At 39.2% G+C, this 24,780-nt stretch overlaps 1 protein-coding gene across 3 annotated transcripts; it reads right to left on the reverse strand.

The window, feature by feature from the left end:
• Window positions 1–4,010: 4,010 nt before the first annotated feature.
• On the reverse strand, window positions 4,011–24,327 carry STEAP2 (STEAP2 metalloreductase). Of its 3 annotated transcripts, XM_054193033.1 has the most exons (7): window positions 24,272–24,327; window positions 23,745–23,873; window positions 20,362–20,886; window positions 18,205–18,732; window positions 16,451–16,615; window positions 9,095–9,242; window positions 4,011–4,941 (listed from the first exon to the last, which is right to left on the reverse strand). In XM_054193033.1, the coding sequence occupies exons 3-7, from the start codon at window positions 20,851–20,853 to the stop codon at window positions 4,862–4,864; spliced, it is 1,413 nt and encodes a 470-aa protein (XP_054049008.1). In that variant the 5' UTR covers window positions 20,854–20,886; window positions 23,745–23,873; window positions 24,272–24,327; the 3' UTR covers window positions 4,011–4,861. The 3 variants fall into 3 exon arrangements, with proteins under 3 accessions (XP_054049008.1, XP_054049007.1, XP_054049006.1); XM_054193032.1 differs by having other exon boundaries at window positions 4,011–9,242; window positions 20,362–20,883; XM_054193031.1 differs by having other exon boundaries at window positions 4,011–9,242.
• Between the last annotated feature and the right edge of the window lie 453 nt (window positions 24,328–24,780).

The raw sequence follows: 24,780 nt of genomic DNA on the forward strand, positions 1-24,780 counted from the left end.
CCCGCGGCAGCAGCGCGGCCCCGCGACGTTGCCATGGGAGCGGGGCGGTGCCGCCTCCCGCCGCTGGGGCCCGGGCCTCTCCTGCGTCCCCCCGCCCGCCCGGCGGCACCCCCCGGGGCGGCGGGCAGCTGCCTGTGGGGACCGGCGGTGTGTCGGCAGCCGGGCCCCCCACCCCGACCTGCAAGCCCCAGTCCTGCCCCTCCTGCCGGTGCTACATCTCTACCCCGCTGCGGGGACAGCCATGTTTTAAACCCTCCTCCGCCCTGCCATTTCATGCCCTCTTATAAAACGCATCTTGAGGGAGAAAACCATTTCCCCAGCCCTGCGCAGGCTTCCCCCACTTTCTGGGGAGCTGGAGCAGAGAGGCTGGTCGATCTGTGTCTTCGGACCATGGAAAAATGCACCACGAGAGACCGCTGTGACAAATGCCAGCACGGATGGGACAGCCCTGCCTGGGGTAGCCTGGCTGTGGGGAAGAGGGGGATAGGAATCTTTTCTCTGCATACACCCATACCAAATGGGTAACTCATGCCTGGAAAGTAATAAGGGCAAAAGCATAAAGGGATTTTGATGTTTTCTACTTGCTCAGTTTTCATCCCTATCTTTGCTCTGGCATCTCTCAGCTGCGAGCACAGCTGCTCCTGTGGGGGCACATGTTCACCCCAGGGGTGCACGGTCTGATCCTGAAATGCTGCCTCCAGGATGGGAACGTGACTGAGCCCACCAACGCCAAGCTGCCCAGAACACCAGGCCCTTCCTTTGCTGGGTTTACACCTGGAGGAGGAGAGCTGGCTGTCCAGAAGTGGCTGCAGCAAAAAAAGGTGACACCTCGTGGTGTGGTGACTTCAGCTTCAGCTGCCCTTCCTCGGAGCTGGATACGCTACGGACAAGTTGCGCATATGGAACTTTGGATATGCACATATCCCAAGTCTTTGACTGCAGGCACTTGTTGATAACAGCTTTCGTTAACAATTATTTTTTAACTTCTGTGGTGCCAAAGAAACATTTGAATACATGAATAAATTTATTAGATGCTAAGATAGCTGTTTGAATGTCCAGACAGCTTTTATAGGAAAAGAAGTGATTGATAAGAGAAACAAGAAAGAAATCTTTATGGCTCCAACTATAACCAACACAGTTCTTGTCTTCATTCTTCCCAGCTTGCACACCACACCTCTCCCATTTCATACCTGCCTTCTTCAGAAATAAGTAAGATGCATAACATGTTCAGTACTCACGTATGCTGTACAGTTCTCCTTCCATCAAAGGGAAAACACACAATGCCGCATGTACCCATCCACACTCTGTATTTTGTACAAGTTCATCTTGTATACAACTTCAAAATTATAGCAAAAATAGGGCCTAGCATAGAATAGGACTCTCATTTGGAAAATGCAATGACCGCTTTGACATGCACAACATCCCAAGTTGCGTTCATAGGAACGCAGGTCATACAAAGGCAGGACCTGTAGGACATTACAGCGCATTCACCTAATGCAACGATGTGGCTGCCAGTTGCATCGTTTGCTGGTGTTTGATGCTTTTCATCCATCCACGTACACACGTCTCTCCGTTCCTCTAACCTTTTTACTAACCCTTCCATGTTCTACCTAAATGCTTGTTTCTGGGAAATATTCTGAGTGGCTGTCTTGTATCTGGATGTAACAAGATTTTTTATTAAGCATTTGAGATAAACTATAATGACAATGCTTATAGGTCTGCGAGCAGTTAGTGCTCAACAAACTGGATTATATATTTTTTTGCTTGGTGCCCAGATACTTCAACTGAAGTTGTACATATTCAAAGTTTTTAAGCTTATGAAAAAAAAAGCACTAAAATTTAATTTTATTGTGGCTTAAGTGGTTTTAAGTTCTGTTGCTTGTGCTTTGAATGACAAATGTATAGAGAACATACCTAAATTGGGCAACTTAGTCTGTAAATTATAAGCTTAGGTCACATGCCATTTGTTGGCTGACTGTTCCAAAGATCATATTGCAAAGCCCCATTTGCTCTCTCTGCACCTTCTTCATAAATGAAGCTTTTAAAAATTGGGATGAAAGCTACACTGTGCGAGTTTGACTACAGGGATTCTGCTGCCCTTGGCGAATGGCAAATGTCCATCCCCAAAAACCTGCAATCAACTGTGAAAATATTTACTTAACAGTTTTCTGCCCCAAACAGGCTTATATTGTGTTTTTATCACATCTACTTCTTCTGTTGGTAACAAATAACGTTTGAGACATCAAGGCTTTAGTACCTTATTTCTGAGAGTATTAATTCAGACATATTAAATGTTAAGTCTTACACATGCTAAGAAATGTAAGTAAATCTACTTAAAAAGTAGATTTGATGTAGAGAGGATTTCTGTTTTGACTGAGGACAAACTCTTTTGGTGTGAAGAGACATGTCAGCAAGCTCTGTTCTCGAGGTAAAGTTAAATTTCATAAAATGACAGGACTGTGTAGTCGAACATGTAGGACGCAGCTGTGCGTTAGAAGATCAAGGTTCCATATCTAGGTCTGCCATTAATCTCCTGTTGACTTTGCTGAGTGAATTATTTCCTCTACTCTACTCTGTATTTGCCGTCTTAGAAATTAGGTTGCCAGCTCTTGAAGGACTATTACTCTGTACAGGATGCACCTTTCACGTGCTGCAATGGGGGTCTTCAGCCCCAGCCAGGTGATGTCCTTTCCTTGGCTGTACTGAACCAAGTAGATGTTTTCTAAAGCCACCTGCACTGTTTATCAAATATGACACTGAGCTCTTTATAGTACAGAAATCAGAATCTTTCTAAGAATCAGTCTGTTCACTCCTTGTCTTCCTTTTCATTCTCATTTCTTTTTTTGGTCAGTAGGAAGGGGAAAAAGAAGCGGGGGCATAAGAACAGGAAAGTGCAGAACTGTCCTGCCAGACCTCCTGTGTTTGATATCCACAGAAAAAAGAAAAGAGCTGCAAAGTGGCTGGTGGTAGACACAACCTTAAATCTGTAAAGTCAACAGAGCTTCCAAGATCGGGATCTACCTGCCTATACTATTAAAATACAGTGTTCAGGTCATTGCTGGTATGGATTTGAGGGGGACTTTCACACTGAACTTTATTATTGTAAGGAAATTAAGTAAGTCACGGCAGCCAGAACTTACACTTTTGCACAGTACAAGGTACGGCTGGACAAAGGTGTAAGTTCAGGGTCTCAGCTGCTAGCGTACTATCAACACTCAGTAAAACAAGCACTGTGATACAGAGAAACAGGGTGAGATTTTAAAAAAAGCTAACAGAAGACAGACTTGAAGGACCAAACCGTTACTGTTACATCAGGCATGGCACAAATACATATGAAATATTTTGAATTTAAAAAATACCTAAATTCCATTTGGGAATGCGGGCAAGCTATGTAACTTAATGTGAAAGCAATGCGAATCCTGCCAGCTTCACTAACTCGTGCAACTTGACTTCTCTGAACCCAGAACGGTTTATGCTGCTGACCTCTATTTAAGCAGGATTTCATCTGTCGTATCCTTTTCCTTTTTCCTCTTATGTTGGCATAAGCCTATTTGGAAAAAAGTTATATATTTCCAAATGAAGGATTGCAAAGTGGTTGACCTGTTTTTCTCATTTAAACAGTAATGCTTTCTCACACACAACCAAACAGGAAGAGTGTCTCCACCTGGCAAACTTACTTGTGCCTAGTAGTCTCACTTTTGCCAAACTTTTTGTTTGTTGAATGAAAACTGGACTGAATATATGCTGATAGTACTGTAGTGTTCGCTCTGTGTTCTGAAAAAATGGAGAATACCTTACAGGAGGATACGGGATATCGCTTTCCAGTGTGTCTGTGTGAAACATCTGTTATCCAGCCATTGCAAAACAAATGAATTGCTCTTTAGAATTTTTTTTTATGAACTTGCATTCAAGTTCTACCTCTCAGAGAAAATGTTGATCAGAGCACACGTTTTCTAAAGAAAAACAAGCTAAAATTTATTATGCATAAGAACAGAAGAAAAAACCAAATATCTGACATTGATTTTTTATTGATTTTTGTGTAAAACACTGTCTATGGAAAAATAGATAAAAGCATTACTAATAGTTTATAATAGCCCTGTTCAGAGAGACAGTACGAACAAACCGACAAACACAGCTACAAAGAGAATATTGCACATGGGAGACACGCTGCTCACTGCAAGACACTGCCAGCAAGGCATGAGAAACAATATATAATGATAGAGATCATTGTTCAAGTCATTTCAATGTGTCACTTATTTTAAAGGCTGTAATCTAATTAATTCAAGCAGTATCCTATAATGATACAATATCAGTACTGCAACATTACTCATTACATTGATAGAAAATACTACAGGATGAACAGCCAAGACATAAAAAACTTGTGTATTACAAGATGCACTGTCTGAAAGGAACTATGCATATGCATCCGTTACCACCGCATATATGAAAATATTATACTGAAAAAGTCAATCTATCTAATTTTTATGTACCTGATATATCTAACTTTCAAAGGAAACCTCCACATTCAGAGGAAAGCTGTTTCCTAACTATATTCATACCTGTGGAATTTATAGCCTCTTAGGAACTCCTTGCCTTATTAGTGCTAGTTGGGCAGCATGTGTACCTCATAACATCCAGACACACACAGACACACAGACACACTATTTTATAGGCAATTAATGCCAAATAAAAATACAAATGTACTTTCTCATGTTGGCACATCATATAATGCACAATGTTGGAACAAAAACTTCAACGTGGCACCAATTCACAGTAATCATTACCACAAGCTAAACATGCAAAGAACTTGTAAAATAATTACAAAATAATTAATCTCTAAATAATTCAAGAACATGGGTACTTAATTAACTTGTACATAGTTGTCACAGTCAATAGAATTCCAAGATAAAATTAAAGACGCATATGGAACCTGTAATAGAACTGTATTTTAGACAATGTTAAGAAAGAATACCTTAATATCCATAGAAAACAAATAACCTGTTGCTAAATACATAGAGGTCTCCATTTTCTAATATGATGTGTACAGCTCTGTATTACATGTTAAGCACTATTTTTTTTCACTGAACAGTAATGAAGAGAAATTAAGTTTATTTCATTAGGCAGTAAGCAATTTATATAAAGCTACACAAAAATATTTTTATAGCAGGCTATTCCTCAATATACTTATTTATTCTACTAAGTAACTAAGACATCTAAGTTAATTTAGTTGTCTATATTTAGGCAATTGAAACTAAACTTTTAGCCCTCAGGTCGTCTTCTGATCAGAAGTCCTAATGTGAGTTCTTCTATAGAACTAAACATGTGCATGATATATGATACATAACGTGTAGCACATGCATGAGTGGCATTTTACTTCCGGACTTAACAGTGTGTTGTTAGAGTGAATTGGTCCTTAAAGAACACTACAAAATATTAAATCACAAGTCAACTTGTTATTCCAGTTAGAAGTAAATACATGGCCTAATGGGAAACCATGTCATTTTGTAGCACAAATATTTCACCAAATGTCATCATATATTTGCTCTAAAAATATTACCTATTTATTAATACTTTAATATTTCAACCTTTCAAGTAACTTATAAAATCAAAACACATTTTTAATTTTCTACACACACAGTTTGATAAAAGGAACAACACATCTTTATTCTCTCTAGACACCTTTGGCAGTTTGAAATTTAACAGTTTAAACATTCTTGAAGGAATTTAATGATAAAATAACTTTTTTGCATAGGAAAGAGGGCCTATACATTTCTGTATATTCTGTCAGCGATTGCATTAGAATACAATATATATGGACTTTGACAGTAATTTTCCGTTAGTACAGTATCTCAGTTCTGCAACATTATCACTACTGCATCAAACAAATTAGATAATTGTAGGGAACATGAGTGTTAATTACCTATTCTACAGAAGTCTAGAATTACTATGAAATAATAGCAGCATATTTAATTTTGGAATATAATCAGATTGTCAAAAGAAATGGTTTCTGCCCTAAATTTGTTCTGAGGTGTGAAATTCTGCTCTCAGTTATACCATCCCATTCTACTGATTTTAATCAGGTTTTGTGCACAGGACTGGGGTAGAATGTAGCACGGTATTTATCCCATTAAAATTATCCAAGACTTTGTGTATTCTAAGATTTTTTTAAATTAATTTTATTTAAAGGATTGAAGCACAAATGCCTAAGCTCTCTGTGCTTTCCCTCTGCAATAATGGAATAGGAAACAGACCAGGAAATTCAGTTACATATATGTATTATATGTAACTGAATAGTTACATAAAATCCTTTCAAAAAATATACAGCTTTCTGCTTTGGAATGTATTTACAGACAGGCAAAGTAAGTTAGAAGTTGTAATCGTCGCTTGTTCTTCATTTTTATGTGAAAATCTCATTCGTACTAGTTTAGGCTCCCGTCTGTTTTCAACAACGACAGGTTTTTCACTTAATGCCTGGAATGTTTGATGAAATAGTATTGTGGTTGTGTATCACCACAAGTATCACTGAAATAGCTACATATTGGAGGAGGGACAATAAATTAGTACCTTGAAACTGACTTGTTTTTGGAAAAAAGAAAGAATGCAAACTTTTTTTATTAATTTGATAGATCTATGAAACTTTTTTTCCCTTCCGTCTTGTCTTTTCTTTTCCTGTAAAGAACTGGGAAAGTTTCACATTTCTAAAAAGTTAGATAAATTTCTGGAGAAAGTAGCTATTAAATACGACAGTCCAGAGGCAGCAGCTGTCTCAAATAAGTCCTAAATTATTGATTTTCAAGAGGCTGAGAGGTTATGTGAGAAGAAGAATCACCGGACAAATGCCCTCTTTGTGGAAGCATCTGCCACTTGTCAGCTAGTGGAGACAAACGTCAAAGACTTTAGTCTGACCAATTATAGCTGTTATTATTGTTTACCTTTCAAAAAATGGTGAAATAAAATGAATTTTCTCTTTTCAATTGCTTCTCCCCCTGTAGCTTAAAAAGGAGGATAAAACTGAGTTTTACAACTAATTGCAATTGAAAATTTGTGAACTGAAAAAAACTCAAAAATCTGTTGACATGCATGAAAGGCAGTTGAATTTTTTTTTTTTTCAAAAAAAATTCTTTCACAAACCTCCATTTTCAAAAAGAATTCACTGACATCTCATTCAATACAAAACATGTTTAAAGACATATAAGAAATGCTTTAATTCTGGAAAAAGTCATGCAAATGTTTTCTTTTTCATTTCTAGATTTAAACATGCTTAAAATGAAAATAAGTTCAACTGTCTCTTTATTTGCAACAAACCCAGAATATACAAAGGCTTGATGTGTGAGTTTGGGAATACGGATACTACAATGAAAATAAAACTGTTGTAGATTTCTTGAACTTGAAATTAAGAACAACTGTTTAGGTTTAGGTTGGTGTAACTGGGGGCAGACTTTTATTCTAGATTCTTCTTGTTCTGTGGAGCTGTTGGTTTCAATACAAATAGAGATAACGAGATTTACAGGATTAGCGATGTTTAAGGATAAATTCAAGCATAAGTACTGTGTATTTCTGATGTATCATAGTGATGACAAATTCTTGCAAAGTAATAAATAATAAGTGAAGGTTCAGCTAAGAAAGTCAGAGATCCTAAACAGTGCAAATATAGATAAGAAAAATATAATTTCATACAAGTAAAGAAAATTAGGACCAAATACACATTCTGATTCACTGAAATAAAGGTTTTGCTAATTAGGAGTAGCCTGAAGGTACGAGTTGAGTTTGGCTGGGTTTTTTAGAAAAGAGTAGAACCTGACAAAGCAGTAGTAATAAATAATTGTGTACATTCTTTTGAATCCCACAGGAGATGCAAATGTCAACTTTTAGAGATAAATTCATTTTTAAGTATAAGAATAATAATTTTGTTTCTCAAAAATTCAGGCATATCCCAGAGACACTTGTTGTAAAAGTAAGACTTTATATAAAAATAGAAGATTGGATTTGCACAAAAAAATACTAAGAATATAAGACAGACTCTGGGAAATTAATATTAATAACTGAAACTCCAGTGTAGAAACATACAGAACATGAGTATTGTGATGCTTCCCTGCTGTATCAACATATTGGAAGTTTCACAGTGAAAATGGATTTTTATTGTTGCAGATTTCTCAGCCTTTTTTTTTGTTTTAAAATATTTTGATATTTCAAAATCATTCTAAAATAAAAAAACTAGTTGGTTGCACACATACGTGCAATTTTTTCTATACATGTATAACACTTTCATTACATGATGTATGGAAATAAAGATATGCCAAAGGTCATAAAATCCTATGTGACACTTTGAAAAAAACGAATGGTAGTTAATGGTATTGTTAGTACAATACCATTTGCTTACAAGATGTACAGTTATACCATAACTGAAACTGGTTTTGCATATTCAAATCACAGAATGGTGTAAAACCACAGACAAATAAATATACTGTACATGTGCAATACATCATTACAAATTAATTTAAGTTGTTTCAAAACCTGATTATTTCCTAAATTACTAACCCTATTAGTCTATACTCTGAACTCACTAACCCAGAAGTGTGTTTTTAATAAAAGAAAAACTGCCCAGAAAATGTGGTATTAATAAACAGCACTCTGACACATAATGGTCTAAGTCAAAGAAATATCTGGAAAGCATGATTATAATAAAATACTGTTGTGATATAACTGTGCAAAGGAGCATTAAAAAATTCTGATTTCATAATCATCTGCCCTCTGTAATTCAAAACAAAAATATTTCTGTGGTTATCTGAAGTAGTAGTCTTCTAGTTATAAATTTCTCATAGTTTGGTTGAGAGCTTGTGCTATATGCCAAGCAAGTCCACGGTGACTTTAGTAAACTCCTAAAAATACAAGTTTATGACCAAAAAAAATCACCCAAACATCTACAGCAGTGCTGACAAATTAATATTAGTCTATTATCACATGACAGTTATCCGTTCTGGGGAGAGATGTGGAACAGACCCACTTGCTTCTTCTATAACATGGCTTTTCTCCCATCCTCTTCGAATTCTCCTCAGTTTCCTACTTACACATGGCAAAAGTAAAATGATCTTACCTAGAATTACAATAGAAGGCAGAACAAGGGCAAGAACAAAATTTGGTGGTGTATAAAATCTGTAATACTCTTCTTCAAAAGCTCTTTTCCATCCGTAAATCAGTACATGGAAAGTACTTATGAGCAGAGCAACGTATCCAAGTGTAGACTTTGAAAAAAGAGAAAACAGGGAAAAAAGAAGAGATAATAGTACCTGGTCCGTCATCCGACAGCTCTAACCCATTAGTTTAACATTTCTATTAGACATCATATTAAAATCTCTTACTTATACACTATTTTAAATTAGCAATATGTCATTTTAAATTCACATGTTCTGAAAACTACAGACTGAACTGAACACTGATTTACAACATATCTCTGCCAGCATCTATAGGCCTTAGTCAAAGCTGAAATGAAGATGATGTTTGCCCAAATTCTAAGTAATGGAAGTCAACTTCAGGATATGTGTGCGAATAGGGAATAATCCCAGTGAAGTAACTGGAGCAGCATCAGTTGTGATTGGAAATTAAGTTCCCTGTTTCTTAACTATGAGGGTAGATCACTTCCAAGATTCATGATTATGGAACAATGCAATTCTGCTGGAAGAGATCTGGGGCTAACACTCTGGATTTGTATCACTCTGAGAGGTGCGGTTTGCTTCTTCCTCACAACGACCTACATCCACTAGTCTGAATTTAGCAAAATCCATTCCTTAGCTTTCTCCATCGGCTGTTGCCTACTGGTTAATGGGAATATTTGGACTGTAGGACTTGGGCATAATGGCACAAGGCAACACTGCAGTTTACGATACGCAGGTAGTGTTGGATGAAACATGAAGTGGAATGTTCCCACAGCACCCTGCAGAGGACTTCTTATCATGTAATCTAGAGTATGCCACAGAAGGTAGGGCTAACAAATTCTGTGAATCTGCCCTTTTAATAACCCTGTATTTGTATTGCTCTGCAGACTTGAGTTAAATGTATTAACCTCGACTTTCACAACCCATGGTGAAAACACAGACTACTATACTTTGAATTTTGGTGGTGATCAAATGAAGGAAAACTCTTTTTGGCCAAAACTGATGTAATTACTAACTTGGTTGTGAAACATCTGTAGAAAATCATAAAACAGAGAATGGATATTAAGAAAGGTAATTGGCTACCAAGTTTTCGTTTAATTCCAGTAAACAGGGAGGCAAAGAAAAATGCAGCCTAAGGGTCTATAATAGTTAGTGAAAGAACTTTTTCCAAGATTAATCAACTTCTAGGGAAAGAAGAATGTCTGAGACAATACCATTTGCAAGGATTCACAGATATAATGGTATATGTGGGAAAATACTTTTGTTAATTTCTAGAGTTGGTACCATGTTTTTTAACTTGCCAATATTTATGTATTTTTTTTGCCAATGGTTTCAGAGCCAAGTTGGTACATTTTAGATGTGCTGCACCTTTTTTTAAAAAAGAATAATTTGCTTTCAAAATATTTCATAAGAAACAGAACCATCAGACAACCACTTGTGGATATGAAAATGGCATATGCTTATCTGAACGGAAGTTCTGGTAAGAAATTTGGGTAGCAAAACAATACTATAAAATCCGATGTTTGAATATGTTATTGCAGATTTCTGCCTGTATGACTGTCCTGAATTCATTGCTGTTCTATCACTGCCAGCAGAGAAAAGGGCACAAGTGAATCATATCCCTCATTTCTTCATCAGGCTTACTGCTGAGAACTATAACAATTTTTGAAAAAGAAACAAGAAGGAAATGTTATATAGACTGTTCCCAGATTTTTCAAAAAAAGTTTTTAATGCTTATTTAAATTCCATCTGCAAACTACAGTTTTGAGGCAACTATGTATGTCTTTATATCTAATGGTCAAAATAGAAGCTAAGTAGTACATCAGTACATTTAGAACTAACAGCACAAGGATCAGAAAAACATATGATGCACCTCTATTAAGTTGGTATTTTTTTCCTATGGAAAGTTGCCATACGCTTCTTTGAAGTGTTGGTAGGGTGTGTGCTAGTAAGTACTGGACCATTTCAACCACTCATCTGAAAATCTGACAACAAAGACACTCCTATAAGAGCTTCTGTCAGCCACTGATAGTATTTTCTTCTACCAGGCCCTTAATTGCTATATTTCTGTGATGTACTTTTGACAGTAATAACACCGTTTAGCTAGAAAGAGGAGGTCCTCCACACAACTTAGCATTCGACAGTCTTTGGTTTGTTTAGTCAGGGCAGATCAGTACTAGAAAGTTCAATTAAGAGCATTTATCCTAGCTTGCAGCTACTGACAATGACTTTTCCAGAAGTACAAGCAAGACTGGCTGCCTTTGCTACTTACGTAAAGCCCCACTGCAGGAGGCTGTGTCAGTACAAATTTCTGTGTTCATTATAAAGACTTGATTTTTCTGTATCTGCAAATGTTCAAAGACTACAGCAATGGCTGTACAGTAGTAAAATGAGGAAACTCAGAACTGACTGAAGCAGGGTTGGACAAAAAGACATCAGCTAGTGCAGAAAAAGGCACTGTTGGGCAGCTGAACAGTAAAAATAAAATCAGTTGGTAGCACTGATTTACTGATTTACATAGTACAAATCTTGGCCAGTGGTAGTGTCAGAAAGCCGTATTCCAAAGTTGACCACCCCTGTGGATGTTAACATGAAAGATGTTTCAATTATTGAGAAATAAATGATTGTGCTGTAGGAGTTATTAATTGCTAGAAAGAAATCTGTTTAATAATGGAAAGTTGAGAGAGCTGCTATCATTCAGGTATGCAAAGTCATTTTCTTCTGCACAAGTTTATGACTGGACAATGTGGGGGATGGAATACAGGGATTAAAGACAATAGATTTCCTGAAATGTAGTTGTGCTTCAGATGGATTATACATGTTGCATTTCTGTCATCCTTTCCTGGCTTCTTAAGACCCAAAAAGAAAGGGATGAATATGTCTATGAGAGCTGTAAGATCACTTACACTGACGTTACCACAGGGAGGCCAGGAGAGGCACAGGATGCTAACTTCTTTAAGAGCAGAGGCCTTTTGAAAGCAGCAAGAAGGGATACTTTTCCTTCACTGGTAAATTCACATTGGTGAGTGAGTAGCAGTAACAATTGTAAGTCTTGGGAACCCTCTGCCTAGGCTCTAGGATGGCTGCTGGGAAAAGGGGAAGAACATCTTTGGTTGCTTTGTTTCCGTATCTTCCATAATACTGTGTTTCCTGGAAGCTGAGTAAGACATTAGCACATTTCCTATGGACTCCCCAATCTTTTAGCTTTTCTGTAAGTCTTCCCTGTTTTGTTTCTTTTCCTTCCTCACCAAAGTCAGTTTTTTAGCCAATGTGGGAGATTCCCAGCCAAGGCCACTGATAAACTGGACAAACTACCATTGTCTGGGGGCTGAGGGGGGAAGAAGTTTTAGAGGAGTGGAAAAGATGCAGGAGAAAAATCCCTAAAGTGCTACCAGGAAGATGTACATATATAGAGATACAAATCTGCTGTGGGACAAATCTACCTCAGGAATTTCTACCATCACAATGGTTGAGTAGTTCCAAGCAATATACAAAAGGTATTTTCCAAAGCCTATGTTTATGCAAGGTATACTTCAGATTCTGCCAGAAACAGGATATTGCTAAACTTATAAACAGTCTGTAGCAATTCTGACTGGAATCTTACCCATAAACTTGCTAAATAATCAGGCCTCATTCTTCTTTACTTTGGGGGAAAAGTATCCTATTCTTGTGGGAGAACCAAGGCAAGCTAGCCCTTCCTCAAAGTGTGTGTGAAAGAAAAGTTTTAGTAATACTGTCACCAAAAAACTTTAGGATTGTGCCAGCAGACAAAAAGAATGTCTACAAAAAGATCGTCTTCCTACTATGCAAATGGAAGATTTGCACTGATTTTTGCTAAGAAACATAAAAGCTTAGCTTTCAAAGCCAGTCTGCTCTGTCAATTGCCACTCTGAGTGATGTTCTTTGGACTTGAACTCTTAGATTGGAAAAATAAAAACAAAAAGTGGTAGTCATTTATGCTTATATTATATATTTACAGTTTAACTTCCTTCAGAATACTGAAGGACCCAGTGCAGCACTGCTTGCAGACAACATTCTCCATTTCCATGTATTTTATGTGAACGCTCAAGGGCTGGTTTTAATAAATGTCTTTTTCTGTTTTGCAGTGTGTTGGTTTAGGCTAGTTATTCTGCCCGCTCTGACAAAATACAAATTCTTTTTGATTTCTTGCCCATGTCTACCTTTGTTCCTTATCCAAATATGTTTAGAAGAGAAAAACCAGAAGACTGAAGTGGCATTTAAGAAAACCGATGCATTGGTTTATCAGCCCCAGCTTCTTCCTTCAATAAGCTCAAACTCTGGGTCATGTTAAGATGCCTGCAAAGTTTCATGCTAAATTTTCATCATCTAGGATCTTCTGAGCAACCACTTCATCACTGTCTGGTTCTGTGGCTCCTCCATCTGGATGTTATGAGTGTTTCTCTCTTAATCATGATGAAGTAACCAGATATTTGTTTTGCACAGTGGTCAGCTCTGCACTGCAGCAACTCCAAGTTTTCTGCTGGTCTCAGCTCCTGGTAGGGCTGACACAGTAACTTCCTTTAGCATCACTGTTCAACCTTCTCATATCTCACTTTGTTCATATTCACTCTGAGGGAAAGAGCAGAGCCTGCACTGCTTCTCCTCTCAAAGTCCTTTGGCTGGAATTCCAAAGGCTGGAATTTTTGGGGCTGCTGACACTTGTGTTGTGAAACTACGTAAGATGGAGGCATCTCCAAAATAAGCGAGGATATCAAAGACAGCAATGATTTCTGGACAAAAACATTCACAACTAGGGTTTCTTTACAGTATTAGGAAGACAGTAGGAGATCTGTTTGAACCACCATAGGTAGGGGAGATTCTGCTCAGGGCTCGAACTACTGGAACAGGGTAGAAAATAGTCTATACTGTATATGCTAATAATTTGTCAATCCTAAACTCAGATTTTCCTAGTAGGACTCAAGACTAGAGTATGTTTTAGTGGTAAAACACTTTAGAAGAGACCAGACCCTTATTTTGATGAAACTGTATTTACTAAGATGAGCAAGCAATAGTATGTTGTTCTCAGTGGGAAGTGCTGAGGTGAGAAACCGTCTGAGTGTACTGGCTGACTGATTCTTCATCTGTGAGATGCAAAACAAGTTCAGCAATTATTGTGGCAAATCTTCTGAGATTCAGGACTAAAGCTACAGACATACTGCTTTTCCCAGCAAAAAAAAAAAAAAAAAAAAAGCAGCACTGATATGATGGGCTGATAGTTTGTCCCCCTGGCTTAGAGAAGATTGCAAAAATTAAGTTCAACTTCATTTCATCATATTGCACTTCAGTAGAAGAAAAATATAAAAGACAGTAAGTATTATGATGTTCTAGCTGTTCTACTTGCATACTGGGTACAATGAAACTTGTGCAGCAATGCAGACTCCTTTTACTTTAATGAGAGATCACTGGAAGTCTGTTTTCTGATTGAATAAAGTAAAAGGACTTTTTTGAAGGACAAGTAACTAAATGAAGAACAACTTACATCTTGAAAAGTAATTAATAACAAAGTAAAGTACCTTTAATGATTATTAACTTTAAGGAAATTTTTAGTAGTTTAATATTTGTTGTGATTAGAAATTGCAAATGATCAAAATTAATTACCAATACCAGTTCTCTTCAACATGAAATGCAGTATCAACATACCTCCTGAGCAAACAACTCGTTCCCAATCAAATTCCTCAAAATACTGACAGATTATTCATTAAAGTTCCTAATTATTTAAATTTGGAACTATTTTGACTTTATTTACAATGGAAATAACTGTGGTAAATATGACACAATAAAAAATGCCCTTGTAGACGCATCACTAAGTGATTATTGTATGGGTTTTGACTCAGCCACAGCAGCTTGAAATTTTGAAATTTGAATAAGGAAAAATAAGACACAAATGCTGGTTTGTGCCTGGAGTTCATTCATTACTGGATAAAGGCATCACCTCACTCATCACTCACTCACATCTTTTTGCCCTTTGCACTAACATTTTACATCACCCAACAGCAGTACTATTGTCTCTACGCAGAGAACTCTGGGTGGCAGGGATGTTGTAACAATACAAAATGGGTATTTATTCCCTCTGAAGTCTCAAAACCGTGAGCGAGAATAAACAGTTCTGTCAAGGGAACTCTAATTTGAAAAATTTTTCAGCAAACTTTTTGTAGGCCAAGGGGAACCCTAGGGAAGGGAAGACCTTACTTTACAGACTGAAGACCTCTGACAACTATAGCCAAAGAAGTGTTCCCCATCACGCCCTTTAAAATGTCTGTAAATTATGAAGCACAACTTAAGCCCTGAACAGTAAAGTCAGTGCCTGTTTTCTGAAGGTAGGAATTTGTAAACGGTGACAGGACTAAGAATTAGACAATATTATTACAGTGGCTATGTTGAAGAAAGGTTAATCAGAAAAGATTGAGTTAAGACTAGAGCACTGAATCCAAAGTCAGAGAACAAAACAAAACATAACAAAAGCCAAAACTGCGTGCGCACACTTAGGAAATCTATCAAGAGACAGAATCCTAATAAAATTTCTTATCACTGACTGCTACCTAAAACTAATGGCAATTTTGTTTAGAAGCAAACATTAAGCTCCTTATTAAAGTCTGTATTTCTCAGTATTTTATGCTGGTTAGGTCTGCCTATTGTAGATCCTTATCTGAGGAAGGAGGGCAGCTGAAGGCATGCCACGACCTGGAAAAGCTTCTGCATTTAATAAACAAAATTTCACATTTTACTAGTGGGTATTTTCAGCTAAAGAGAATAATGCAGCTGAGAGCTGTATTAATTTCCACACAGTTGGAGGGAAAGCAAAATAGAGTCAATGACACCACGGCTGTCAGAAGGCTGTGCAATAAAAGTCCTGCAAGGACAAATTAAGTCTTCAATTTTAACAGTTGTGTGCATCTACATATAGCAGTATCTCATCAGTATCAATACCTTTAGCAAGTTTGTCCAAAACTATCTACTTGGAATTTAGCAAGAAATTCTAACAACAGAAAAGGAATAGATTAGTGTTCATTTGGTCTTGGCTATGTTGATTATTTAAGACCAAGAAGTATAAAATGCAAATTCCTCTGCTAACACTCATGAAATGCTTAATGTGCCTTCATGGTAATATATCTGCTGAGTAAGGATATGTTGTTTTAATTAACTTACCAGTGAGAGGAAAAAAAAAGCTCTCATCATGTTGCAAAGTGCTTTTGTTTGTGATCATGATCATCACCATCATGATCATCATCAAGGAATTCTTGTTAACAGCAAACCCCCTTATTTAAAAAGTAACACACCTGAATGAAACTGAACTCCCTCCAGTTTAAGGCACTGTTTACTGAAGGGATGGAAGTTACTGCCAGCAAAGAAAGCAATCCAAGACTCATTATTCCAAAGGAGACATACATTTCAATTCGCCACACTTCTTCCTCATTCCAAGAATTTTCAACATTTGCATGAACCTGATGAAAGAGCAGAAAGGAAGAACTTTATTCTACAGAATATTTAAAATATCAGCAGAAGTTATTTTGGTGAGTAAAAGCCTACAGTCACAGGACAACTATAAAATGGGGTCAAATATTTCAGAGGTTTCCTCATGTCTTGGAGAAAAACAACTATTTCCTTATTGCTGGTATTGGCTGTTGTTAGATTAAAAGTGTGTTAAACATGGAAACTTAGACGAGTTGTTAAAAGAAAATGTAACACTGTATTTGTAACAATTATGTTATAATAATGGATAAACCTGCACATTCCTATATACCGGAGAAAAGTATCTGTGTTTTTCAGACCTTGGAGACTTCAATTCTATAACAGAAATTGGGTAAACCTGCAATTTGTTTTTAGTTTTTTACATTTAGAAATAATATAGCATAATTTCCTCGTTTTGCTTCAGCTCCCTATGCCGAGTCCAAGTTATTTTGCCTCTTTCACTGTTGACATCAGATACATACAAGATTGTTCTCGTTGGAGAGCTGTACCAGAAAAAACTCACACCCTTAACAATGAAGAGGCTTGGATATTCAATTATTTTTCCACTTTCAGGTGAATAACTGTGATATGGCATGTCTTGAAAGACATTCACTAGGAATATTAGCAAGTGAGAGTTTTACAATATTATTAAACCCAAGATAATTTCTTAGTAAAATTATCAGTGGGTCCTTTACTAATACTAATTGTGAACAATTACAGCTTCTTGGTGCCTTTTATAGTTTTGCTCTTCCTGCCTTTCTCTTAAATTCATTTTTTTATGCTAGCCCTTTTAGAATTTGTGGACCTGTTAATTTGTTACAGTTGATTTGATTTCCTTAGTTTGCTTTTCTTTCTGTTCCATCAGATCTCTTTTTCCTGAAGATTTTATGGCAATGCTGCTTTTCTGCCACTTTAAAGGTGACAATAAGCTACCTCACTGACAGACAGGAGCATCAGACCCGCTTCTAAAGGATGACGGATTTGTCGGAGATTGTTTCAGGGTTATGCAAGACCAATTGCTCCTGGGAACTGTAAGTCAATTTCTATTGCCTGTAATAGATGATGTTCACAGAATTTTTAATTAATAAAATATTTTTACCACTGGTCCAAAATGTTACAAAGTAACAGCATTTTCATTTTGTAAATATAGATGTATCTGTAAGCATTAATAGAAAATCTGCCCTTATACTTTTTTCCACACTTGTAAATGCACTGATGATATACATACTTCCCCCATATGTTAAGTATACATAAGAGAGGAACATACCTCAGAAACTTAGAAGTTTCTTGCTGTTGCTCTTATCCTGTCTATCCTACATTCTCCTTGTCTATATTACTATCAGGGATTTAAGTAGGGGGAATCAAGGATGTGTCCTATCACACAAACTTGACTGCAGCTTGACCCATGAGGTGAGCACAATGCACAGATGTTTCTCTTAGTCTCCCTTCTTACTTGGCACTAGCTATACATAAGATAATCCATAACATTTACGCTGAAAAAAGAAAACATATATATTGTATTCATGAGCCATATGCATACAGCAAAGGCATTTTTGACTTACTGAACAAGAGATTGGCTTACCTGTTGATATGCCATATTGAGGAACAAGTATCTCTCTGATCTCCTCATAGGTAAGCAGAGGCTGTATGCCACATGCACTGTTGCAAAGAAAAAACTGAGCAGGCCAAGCTGCTTTCGACACTGGAGCCAGTTGTCCAGCCAAGGTGGAAATCGCCTATACTTAGTACCATAGTAAAGCTGATAAGCTGCTGCAATAAGTCCTGATAAATACACTAGAGAAAGTAAAGTGATAGCAACAATTGGTAGAGTCTTGTTCACGATCTCAATGGGGATCTTGTAAAAGTCACTCTGCTGATTTCTCACGTATGGATGGATTACATCTCTGACGAAAGAATAGATGAAGAAAAACGTTGCAAGGCTAATGGCAATCACTACAGGCCCCTTCCACAGTGTGAACAGTCGCAGAGGTAAATTTTCAATCTCCCTTGAAGACGACAATGCCCCCAAATCAATAGGAATAAAACTGAGCTGACGGGCAAGCTCAATAACTTGATGGCGAGCCTGAACATTGTTACTGCATATATAGACCTGTTGGGAAAGTCAAGTGAATTGTCTGTAGTCAGAGAAAGAGACTCAAAGGTAAAAAAAACCCAAAACCACAATCACAAAAACCCTTCAGGGCCTCCAGAACAAAACCACAGCACTACTGCTAAAACTGTATGCTGTTATCCCAGCTTATATCCTCAAGATGAGAATGAAACCATATAGAAATCCTGACAAAGTGAAAATATGCACACTGATTAGCAACAGAGTAACAAAAACAAAATTGGCTTTTTCTTGGAGTTAATAATGAGCTGACTGTGGGATGCCCTGGTAATCTGCACACTGAAACTCCCCACACCAAAATGTCTATAGGACTGGACTGAATTTGAAACAATGGCTAAAAGCATTTCAGAAAATCATGAGTCTCTCAAAAATACAGGAATCTTGAATGATGACCCTAAAACAGCTGTGCCATAAACAAAATGCAAAGCAGAGAACTGTGTAATCTCTCCATGTATAACAATTTTATCTTAATTTCACAATCCAGATTTCCACAATGTTTAACAGAAAAAAACCAAAAACTAGCAGCCAAATAAAAACTCCTTCTAAAGACCAATTTCTTACATAGTGGAAGAAATGCATGGCTACAGAGTACTTTAAAGTTACTTTAAAATTTACAGTGGGCTATAGTTTGCCCAACACTGTTTACTGATCACCCGCATTAGAACAAACATGATCAGTTTTGACAGAAGTTAATTACTTATAGTGCAGAGCTATTCTGAAAGGGGATAAAAATAGTATGGTGAGGTTATTTTTAAAATTATGCTATTCTATATCAATCGCATTCCATTTAAAATCTACCTTAAGTGACAGAAAACTCAATTTAGTCTCCAGTAGTTCATGTTACACCAGTCATTTCTCATGCATTTCTGAGAGTCCATAAAGTTGTGAAGAACTGGGCTCTTGCACAGGCTTAAATCTTTTGTATCACTTCCAACGTAGCATTAAAAACATAAAACTGCCTTTTCTATATACAGGATGGATTTGGGGAACATCCTGGGAAGGAATTTGAACATGATGTTCCCAAGCAGTCCTGTATCAAATGCATGATCTCTTAGAAACATATGTGCCTCCTTCTGTTTCCTCATATTTATGATCTTGGGGCATTCTAAAAGCTAGATAATTTCTTTCATTCACTTTGCTGTTACGGAGCCCTGGGATCAGGACCTTGGATTTCCGTGCATCTTTTCAATAGTTCGCCCCATGTAAACCAATACTGAAACTAAAACATACTTGGAAAGACTGCCTCTATTCTTGTATCGAGCATAAGGATAAATATTAACATATTTCCTACAGGAGACATTAAGACCCAACTCCTCTCCTCTGTCTGTAATCATCTAAAGGTCAGCTGTCTAGTCTAAGCTACTGTCCACATTTCCTCTGCAATCTTTAAACAGGCATCCCAGGGGACAATTTGGACCACTTACTCTATACGTCTTACACTGGATGAACTAGAATCTGAAAGTTTCATTGGCTATCAAAACTTAAAACTAAAAGCGCAACATTTTAGGTAATCAGGCAGGATGAATCCCATGAGTTCTGGCTGCTTACATTCAGTTCCTGTCATTTTCATCTTACAAACAAGTTAAATTAATACAAATATATAACATTTACCTGTCTGCTGGCATCTTTTGGTCCTAACTGCAGTGACCATGCTGAAATGACATTGAATCCTTTGACAATCAGGGAGTCTGGGAAAAGTGATGCCAAATACTCTGCATTGGAGTCCGGATATTGGTCTACTCTTGTATTATTGCTGACATCAATCAGAATTTTACCAGCAAGTAAATGCTTAAGGTCCCACAAAGAGGCATAATGTTCTCTGTGTATGGCTACAAAAATGATGTTTGTTTTTGCTACTGCATCTTCATGGTGAGTGACATCAACCACATGGGGAAAGAACTCGGCAGCAAGTTTAGGGTTTCTGCTTCCTACGACCACGTAGTACCCGCATCTGATAAGCCTAATTGTCAATGATTTAGCAAAGTCTCCACTTCCTATGATGCCTATTGTGACCTTACTGGCATCCTTTATGCCATTGGCAACATTTGGTAGAAAAGTTTCGTTGAGGTTCTTAGGACTTCCCATCATAGAGATTGATTCCATACTTTCAAGACACCAAATTTACAATGATTTCTTCTGGAAAAAAAAAAAGAAAAAAAAGAAGAAAGCAACAGAAGGAAAAATGCAGCATCATACAATTTCACAAGACATCAGAATCCACAAACATCTCTGAGACTAAAATATGTGGTTTTATTTTACAAAGTGTTGTGTTGTATTTTCTCCTTAATAAACTACTTGCTAATCAATTTTGTCTTGCAATGTGTCGCTAATACAACAAGAAACAGAAAATCCTTCAAGCGCTTCAATAATACAGTTACAGAAGTAAATGATATTTTTTCCATCTTTTTCTATTCCCTATATTCCACTGCCCTGGAATATTGGACCACAAGATAACCTTGTGCTCCTGAAACTAATGGTCAATGGAATAATGAGAAGAAACATGTAAGGAAAACTGGGTAATTATGGAAAATATTAAAAGGTAGACATAGCTGGCCTGTGGCTGGCAAAAGGACAGCGAGTTCATGGAAGCTGAATTCCACTAAAAGCTTATGCAGGTTATTATCGTGGTATCCTATATTGGCCAGGAAGGAAGGGATGCAAAAATCTCAAAGCTGCAAATGTCATGGCTACTACCATGACACAGACATTCATCTGACATACTCACTTGTCAGCCAGGGAAACGGGTGGCACACATGTATCCAATGGCGAAGACAACAAGGGAAATTTGTCAGGGCCTATTCATGAGATCACTAACGACACTGCTAGGTCAGAATGCTAGGATGTATAAGGATTAACTAGGTCCAGCTTTGGAGAGAAGAGATTGCAGAACTACAGCAAAGCTGTAACAAAGACAAAAAGATATAAGAAAACAACAAAACAACCCCCACGAGGGAAGTCTTCACATGAAACCACCGTTACAAGGTAAGTGGTTCTGCACTGTAGAACAGGAATGAATACTGAAAGTGAAGGAAGCAATGAGGAAAGGCAGGCTAAGGAGGAAAGAGAAAACATGAGGTTGCTGTCTTGGGAGCAATCAACAACAGACCACCTAGAAAGGAGGGGCTGAATGAATCTCTTCCTGTGCCACCATCCAAGAGCTGATATGATGGTAGCTAATCACCAGTGGGGGACTTTACCCATCCACCAGCTTGGAATACAGTATGTGTGGTGAACAACCTGCCACAATTAAAAGCGGCTTTGTGTTTCAGAAATTGGAGGAAGCTACTAGAAGAATGGGCACTTTTCATTTCCGCTTTGACTAGAAGTAAAGAACTCACTGAAGCTGCACTGAGACTAAAGCAATATGTGAAAGTGACCACAAAATCAGTATTCTAAGAAAAGATTCTAACAGTGAATCTTACTGGCAGAGGCAGACCACATAGATTTTGATGCATGCGCTGAAAAAACATTGGTTTCTTTCTTACCACATGACCTGAAACATTTCTTAACACATGACCAAAATACCAGCATTTCTGGTACCATGACGGGTTCACAATCAGGAACATAATGAGCATAGCTCTATTTTGATCAGATAAGAGATACACATCAGCTGGATATGACAGAACATGTATGCTTTCACCATGTGATTACAGAGGCCCATTTCAGTTCATGCCATGTGATGTGAAGATGCTGCAAAACTTCGGGATAGAAAGGGAACCGCCATGAGGAAATGGGCTACCAGTACCATTTAACCATACTGCAGCCTACTTTCAGTTTTTGTCCAAAGAGCATCAAGGAATTTGGACAAGAATTGCTCTGGTGAGCTGAATTTGGCCCACTGACCAAAGTTTCTCAGTGCCTGTTCTAGGAAAGTAGAGTGTGAGGAACAGAATAAAACTAACAGACTTCACAAAAAAACCCTCAGGGAATAGCAGACATGACTCTTGGGCAAATAATCTAAGAGATGGCAGAGATCAGCGAGCTAGCAGTTGCTGAAAGGGACTATATTAAATACACAATAGCAATTCAGAGGAAAGAGAGTGTATAAGACTGTTTTAACTGCAACAGGAAAGCTTTAATGACCTGAAAAATAACACAAAAAGAGGGAAAAAAAAAAGGGTGTGTTTGTGCATGGCTAAGGAACAGCACAAAGTGACAGTGCTACCATGTAGGGATAAAATCAGAATAGCAACAGTCCAGAAATGAGTATATAACTAGTGAAGGACATAAGGGTAACAAGTAAAGGTTCCGTAAATACAATAAAAGACAGAAGGCAAGGTTTATAACTTAAGAGAAAAAGGAAAAAAATTATAGGTGACACAAAACAGGACAAAGTAATAAATGTCTTCTTTATTTCAGCCCTCAGCAGAAAGGTTAATTGCGAATAGACATTTAATGAAAATCCTTTTACAGGGAGACAGAAGGTGAGGTTAAAGAGGAAAAAGGTAAGTTAAGAGTAAAGCATAAAGATAAGATAAAGATTTTCAAGTCCACTTATGAAATCCACCCTCGATGCTTAAAACGCTGATTGAAGTGACACCTTGAGAACTCAGGGAGGACAAGAGAAGCAGACCAGCACATACCTCTAGAAGGGGTGAGGAGGAGGAGGTCTGAGGAAAGCAAAGACTTGTTAGCCTAACTTCAGCCTTTGGACAAATTTTACATCAAGTTATTGAGCGATCCATTTGTAAATAGATGGGAAGCAGATGATAAGCAGCAGCTAAGGTGGGTTGTTCAGGAACAGACTGCAACAAAACCAACCTTCTTTTACAAAATATCTGGCTTCAGAGATAAAAAAAATATAGTAGGAGCGATATAAATTTGACATTTGCCCTTAGATAAGCTAAGAAAACACTACAGAGCCCTGTCAGCCAGAAGGTGACACAGACGTGAAAAACTGCTCTTGGAAAAATAACCACTGGACGCGAAAAACGAGCAAACAGAAAGACGGGCCGCCACTGGATTTGTGACCACCCGCTCGGGCGGGCACTTACAGGCTGCGGGTTGAGGCGAGGGGCTGGCCGGACGCCGGCTGCAGGCCGGTGGCCCTTCGGCGGGCTAGTGTGCGGGCTATCTACCCCGGAGGAGCTCGGCGGGGCCCAGGTCCTGGCCGGCATCTCCAGCTGCAACGACAACCACCGTCCCCCGTGACAAGAGCGACGACCCCACCGCCTGGCCGGTGCCCGCCGCAGCCGCCTCCGTCCCTCCCCGGCCAGAGCCTAGGCAGCGCTTCCAGGCCCCGGCCGCCGCGGGGCGAAGGCGCCTCGGCCCCACGCCGCCGCCAGGCACCGGGGCTCCCCTCACGGCTGCCGGCGGCCGGGTCGCAGCCAGCCCAAGTGCCCGACCCGCTCCGTGAGGGGCTCCCGACATCGCCAGGACCGCCAGAGCCTGCCCGAAGCCCGCCGCCACGGCAAGGAGCGGCGGAGAAACCGCCCGCGGAGCGACGGCGGGCACGGCAGGCCTGAGGAGGCGGCCGGCGGGGATGAGGGCCCCCTCCCGCCCCGGTCCCGGCGCCGCTCACCTCCTCCCGCCCGCCAGGAGGACCAGCGCCGCCGCTTCTCCTCCTCAGATTCCGACCCCGCAGCGGCGAGCGGACGAGAGGGCGGGAAGGCGGCGCCGCCGCTGCAGCCCGCCCCCTGCGGCCGCTCTGCCACAGCCACCGCCGCGGCCGGGCGGGCGGCGGGCCGCTCCCGCCGGGGCTGAGGGGGCCGTCGGGGTGACAGCACGGCGGGTTGGCGGCCTGTGAGGAGAGGGGCGCGGCCGGCCCCGACGAGCCTCGGCCCCGGCCCGTGCTCCGGCCACAAACCCCTCGGGCCGGCGCGACGCCCCTAGCCCCCGTGTCCCGCCGGCACGGCCCCGGCACCTCCCCGGTCTCCAGGGGAGCTCACGGCCCTGAGAGCAAAGCGCATCTCTCCTCCTGGGCCCTGCCCGACCTCGGCTGCGCCTGCCCAGGTTTGTTCTTCAGTGGGAACCCTTCTCTGTCCGCTTTTTCTGGTGCTTTCCTGGGAGAAGGGTGCTGCTGGCCCTCAA

This window comes from Rissa tridactyla, chromosome 2, assembly GCF_028500815.1.
Source record: "Rissa tridactyla isolate bRisTri1 chromosome 2, bRisTri1.patW.cur.20221130, whole genome shotgun sequence".
In the NCBI taxonomy this organism is placed as follows: Eukaryota; Metazoa; Chordata; class Aves; order Charadriiformes; family Laridae; genus Rissa; species Rissa tridactyla.